At 41.2% G+C, this 6,000-nt stretch overlaps 1 protein-coding gene across 1 annotated transcript; it reads left to right on the forward strand.

Annotated features, from left to right (window-relative positions):
• Positions 1–2,546: 2,546 nt before the first annotated feature.
• prokr1b (prokineticin receptor 1b) lies at positions 2,547–5,483 on the forward strand. Its single transcript, XM_071537206.1, has 2 exons — positions 2,547–3,013; positions 4,778–5,483. Exons 1-2 carry the CDS (start codon positions 2,547–2,549, stop codon positions 5,481–5,483), a joined length of 1,173 nt encoding a protein of 390 aa, XP_071393307.1.
• The last annotated feature ends 517 nt before the right edge of the window (positions 5,484–6,000 follow it).

Below are 6,000 nucleotides of genomic sequence, written 5' to 3' on the forward strand. Positions count from 1 at the left end.
TAGCTTTAAAAAAAAAAGTAAGGGTTTTAAAGGGATCTATTCATGGAGACGCTAGTAATTAAGTATTTTTTATGCGTTTTGTGCACAGTTGAATAGGTTACTAATGAAATGGATGGTAAATGGGCTGCATTTATATAGCGCTTTACAACAAGCCTACATTCACCCATTCAGACACACATTTGACAAGCGGACTGGAAGAGCCGGGGATCGGACCACCGACCTTCTGATTAGTGGATGACCCGCTCCACCTCCCACAGCCGCCGATTAATAACTCCCTTAACTAATTTTAAATGGATTTTGCATGAATTAAGGGGTGAATTAATGTAAATGAATGTAAATGTAAGGTTATTTTAAAGGATTAGCCTACTTGTTGGTAATAGCCTACATCATTTCAGAAAGTATTTATCTAATGAAAATAAATGAGTTTATGAAGTTCGCGCAGTTCACAGCTCTGCAATTTCTGTCACTGCTAGGTGTGAAAGCTATCCCCGCACATCCATCAGCCATCTGTGTGAACTTTCAACCGCTTCAAGGTGCGGCTACCATCAGTCATGTTTGCTGATAAAATAGCCTACGCGTGGGTGAGACCTATGACCACACTTCTCTTCTCAGCTCCTGCTCACAGGGCTGAAGAATCAAACAAACCCTTTTATCATCCAAAACCCACGCAAAATAAATCTTAATTTTGGTGAGGGTTTCGAAACAATATTGGCTGGTTGTATCATCAGTATTAATTAACCATTAATGATTAATCTATAACGCTGACACTGTCAGATGTAGATAATGATCTGCTGAAGTAATCACAAGACATTTAAAGTATGAATTGGATAGTAATTATTATGATGATGAGGGAGAAATGGTGGAGGAGGTGGAAGTTTGGGATGATGATAATAATCATGATAATGATCGCGTAAAAAAAAAAAAACCCACACACACACACACTCCTCTCTCCTCGCCAACATGAAGGATGTAGAGATCTTTCAGGCATCACGTCATCACATTTACCATACGAGGGAGAATAGACGCAAGGAGACAAATGGAGCGAAACTGTCCGACAGAGAACACGATTGGACACGCGTCACACACCATACACAGAAACCAATCGCATTTCTTTTTTTCTTTTTTTTAGAATTAATTGAGAAAACTTAACCGTGCAATGTTCTACTTTCTTCTACTTTGTGGGTAAGTAGGTGTTTCTGATTTGTTTTCACTCGTGCGTTTTGTCCTTAGAGACCCATTAGAGATTAACATTTCCTCTACAGTCGTTATTATCCACCAGTTGCTTACACTTTCCGTTATGTCTATTTTATTATAGGCTAAACAGCAAAAGTTCAGTTTCGGCATTTTCTTTAAACAGAGCAATGTTTTTCTTCCATGGTAAGTTATTTGCAACAGTTTTACGGTGGAATTGCACAAATGGGCTACAGCAGACTCTCTGTCGCCTCGATAGAAATAATTGCTTCCTGTCACCTGTTAAACAATCAAAGAAAAAAAAAGTCTGCGTCTGTGTGTGTTGTTTACCATTTCTCCGACATGGACGACTTAAGTGTATAGCCTTTCCTTAGTGGCTTATTATAATGCCAATAATCCACTAACACGCTGTGATCCATTTACAGAGGGGCTGAATAGACTCCCCTCAGGCTTTGTAAATAGGGCTAATTAAGCCTGGTTTCATAGCCCTGACTGAATGTACATTTCAGTTTTGTTCACGACCTGCTGATAAATTAAAATTTTCAAAGGCTAAAATATTCAAAGGCTCAGCTTGTATTAAGCATAACACCTTTCTCTTCTTTTTAACCAGTTACCTGAAGGGAGAATCATATTCCCTGCTTTTTAATTCAAGACATTTGAGCTCATGGGCGTTCTCTCTCTCTCGTTCTCTCTCTTTAATTCATTGAGAGGACCTAGAGTGTGTGGACTTACTGTATGTCTTTGGTTTGCCAGGTTTATTGCTTCTCTGCTGAGACACAGTACATGACACAGTGTTGTAATCTGATTTACTGTCTTTCATATTTCTTGTGGTCGGTTGTCTGTTTGCAGTGAACTATGTGGTCTCCACTTAGTTCACATGGATGGAGGTGACCAATATTACTGCAAATCAAATACCTTGTCATCAAACGGAAGCTATAGTCTATGAAGTTGTTTCACTGTAAGGGCTAATAAATAACGGATACTTAACTTACAAACATTTTTCATGAGAAAAAAATGCTTCAGGATTACTCCTGAAGCACAGGTCAAACAATATATTTTGGCCAGACATACAGTATCTCTTTGACACCGAGTCGTGTTTGACGAACCCTGGCCTGGGATGAGTAATGCTGAGATGAGAACTTTCTGTTCCAGGTGTTCTTCTGGTTCCAAAGGAGATTCAGCCTGATCGAATATCCATCTTCACCCAAATACCTTACCGGTTAAGCTGTTTCCTGGGAGTCATTGGCACCATATACCAAAAGGCTTCATTATTTTTCCACTTAATTTGTTGGATGAAACTGATATTGGTCTCAAAAACTAGTCATTCTAAACCAAGTAAGAGTGTGTGGTAAGACATGGGGGATTCCAACATCAGCCACTTAGCAGCGGCTTACGCAGAGACGCGGGACCATCTCCTACCCACTGAGCTGGATCAGTTCATGGACAACTACGACATGGACTACGGCATCCCTCCTGATGAGATCCCAGACACCACGCAGGGCCAGGCCTTCTTTGTGGCCACCATTGTTATCGGCGTGGTCCTCGTCTGCATCATGCTTATCTGTGGGTTTGGAAACTTTCTGTTCATTGCCACGCTGGTGCGATACAAAAAGCTCCGCAACCTCACCAACCTGCTCATCGCCAACCTGGCCATCTCAGACTTCATCGTGGCAGTGGTGTGCTGCCCGTTCCTGGTGGATTACTATGTGGTGAAGCAGCTGTCCTGGGATCATGGGTTGGTGCTGTGCGCCTCTGTCAACTACCTCAGGACTGTCTCGCTCTATGTGTCCACAAACGCACTGCTTGCCATTGCTGTTGACAGGTGGGTCCCAGAGGTCTATGATTTCTTTCATCTGGCCATGCATGTGTGTGAATGTGTCCTTGTGTACATGCACGTGTGTGTGCAGTTTACCATTTGCCACCATTTCTCACACAAATCTTCCTGCACTTGTCAGAATGGGCAGGTGTTTTAAATTAGAACATATCTGTGTCCATATATGTCAGTATGCCTCCCCATCCTGCTTATTTTGACCTTGTAGAGCCTTTCAGTGAGATTTTATTTCTTGAAAACTTCCACCTGCTTGGTTGTTTTATGAACATTACATTACAGTGGAAAATCCACTCCAGCCACACCTCCTTCCCTCATTGTTCCCTTCTTCCATTAGTTCCTCCAACATCAGAGCCTTACATCCGCCCGCCTCATTCTTCATCCAGCCTTATTGAAGAGATTTTGAGAGATATTGAGCCACTATAAAATGTCTTTGCTTCTGAGAATGAAAATCCAATGCTTTTTTCAGCATCTCGACAGAAATGAGCTGTAAGATATTTCATGAACACAGGCAACAACACAGGTGCCACCAATTTCTACTGTATTTTTTGCTCTTACAGTATGGGATTTGTTTTGAATGGAAAATGACTATTGTGAATGTATTGTACTGGAGAGAGACAAGACATCGTAAAAATGAACTACAATTGATTTTTCAAGCATGTCTTTATTGTACATTATAATCAGCCCATCTCTGTTTCTACTACTCTACTCTAAACCACTAGTTTAACTACATGTAGTGAAAAACACACTGACCTCAGTGGATTTGTCCACTTTCCTCAGAGATGCAATCCTTTAATAGCATAAACTGGCAGCATACTGCAATTGAGATTCAGGGCCTTGGCTTTATCATTATTTATTACTAATCAAAAGTAAAATCAAACCTTACTGCATTTCAGTTTTGCTTGTTAAGGTCTGTTTGTGCACACTATGACCACAACTTCAAAGGCACCGTAAAAAACCCCCACTTTGATTAATTTTCAGTTAGATCAGCTTGGGAGAGCGCATCAGGGAATGATCCCCTTGCTACTGTGTTTAGTCTGTAACAGTTACACATCCTTTCCATGTTGAGTCCATCTGTATATTCCCCAAGATAATGTATCTTTGCCAGCTACATTATCGATTTACCCGTTGGCCCACTGTTAAGGTGCCTTTGGAGTGAGTGTTGTTTGATCTCTGTCCAGAAACTTAACATCAAGCCTGGAAGGAATACAAATCATAGATTATTGCATGTAATGTAGTAAGGATGCTTAAAAAAAACATCACTAGGTTCTATGCATGATTCTACATGATTCTACTTACTGTTCGTAGATATTGAATTCAGCTAAAACATTAAGTATTGCAATCTAAATTGTCAAAACTATCAAACAACACACACATATGAACATACACACGTACACCATTTTAACAAAAGTCATTTCTAACTTCTAAACTAACTTGTCTACTATCACAGTATTTAAACTTACTCAAATGCTGTGTGATGATGTGACTGATTTAAATTAGAACACTAGAAAGTTTTCAGCTAAAGTTCAATGGAGTGTCAAGAAGTGAAACAACTGGCCAAATAGCATTTATATATATTTTTTATTTATTTAACAAAAACATGACATAAATCACCAGAAGACAAACAAACAATAAACACAAATCAAACTTAACACACTAAGTCACACTAAAACAAACCAAAATAATAAACACAAACATATACCATATCACAACATATATCAGTAGGCCTAATGCAATAATGTTTTTGTCCTCCTCCAGGTACATGGCCATAGTCCACCCTCTGAGGCCTCGTATGAAGTACCAAACCGCCTACTGCCTGATCACAGGAGTCTGGATTGTGCCCATCCTGATCTCAATTCCCTCCGCCTACTTTGCCTCTGAGACCGTGTACCCTCATGGCGGCACGACCCCGACAACACACAAAGTCTTCTGTGCCCAGATCTGGCCTGTGGACCAGCAGGCCTACTACCGCTCCTACTTCCTGTTTGTTTTTGCTGTGGAATTTGTCGGGCCTGTGATCGTCATGGCGATGTGTTATGCCCGGATCTCCCGTGAGCTCTGGTTCAAGAACGTCCCGGGTTTCCAGACGGAGCAGATTAGGAAGAGGCTGCGCTGCCGACGGAAGACAGTGATGGTCCTGATCGGGATCTTGACGGCGTACATCCTCTGCTGGGCCCCATACTATGGCTTCACTATCCTGCGAGACTTCCATCCGACGCTCATCTCCCGCCAGAGAAACTCATTAGTGGCCTTCTACATCATTGAGTGCATTGCCATGAGCAACAGCATGATCAATACCTTCTGTTTTGTCAGCGTCAAGAACAACACAGTTAAGTACCTTAAGAGGATTGTCCTGCTGCGCTGGAGGTCCACTTATGCCCCCAGTAAGACTGTGGATGAGACAGACATGAGGACCTCCTCCATGCCTGTGACAGAGGAGATTGAGTGCATTCGCCTGAGGTGAAGAGAAGAAACTCTATAGTCCGATGGTCATTAACGGTGCATTCAGCTGTCAACTCCATCGGTAATTCACTAGAAGTAATTTCTATCTCTACTGAGCCGATCAACCTGACAAACTCGGCCGACATTCCAGCTGTCAACTAGCTGAATTTTGCGTGGTCATTGACCATCAACAGCCAATCAGATTTCTGTACCTACTCCTTTTCCCACTGGTGTGACAACAATTCCGTAAATAAACGTTCCGCCTCATGACAAAAAATGGATGATGATAAGTTGATCACCATGATTCAGGGTTTTCCCATGCTGTATGATTATTACTTAAAAGGGTACAGGAAGATCAGTGGCCTCTATTGTTGGTGCTAATGGTAAGTTCTTGTGTAGTACTTTTAGGAGGGAAATAATTTAATTGGCGCTGAAATATTACATTTTACTACATGATTACCAAATTTGAGATAACAATACAGTGTGTAAAGTTATTCTTTGATAGCAAAACAAAATGCAGCTATACATTACAAAATCAG

Source organism: Centroberyx affinis, unplaced genomic scaffold, assembly GCF_046629955.1.
Source record: "Centroberyx affinis isolate AG114_WGS23_722 - 3 ecotype Tasmania unplaced genomic scaffold, CSIRO-AGI_Caff_v1 ptg002993l_1, whole genome shotgun sequence".
Taxonomy (NCBI): Eukaryota; Metazoa; Chordata; class Actinopteri; order Beryciformes; family Berycidae; genus Centroberyx; species Centroberyx affinis.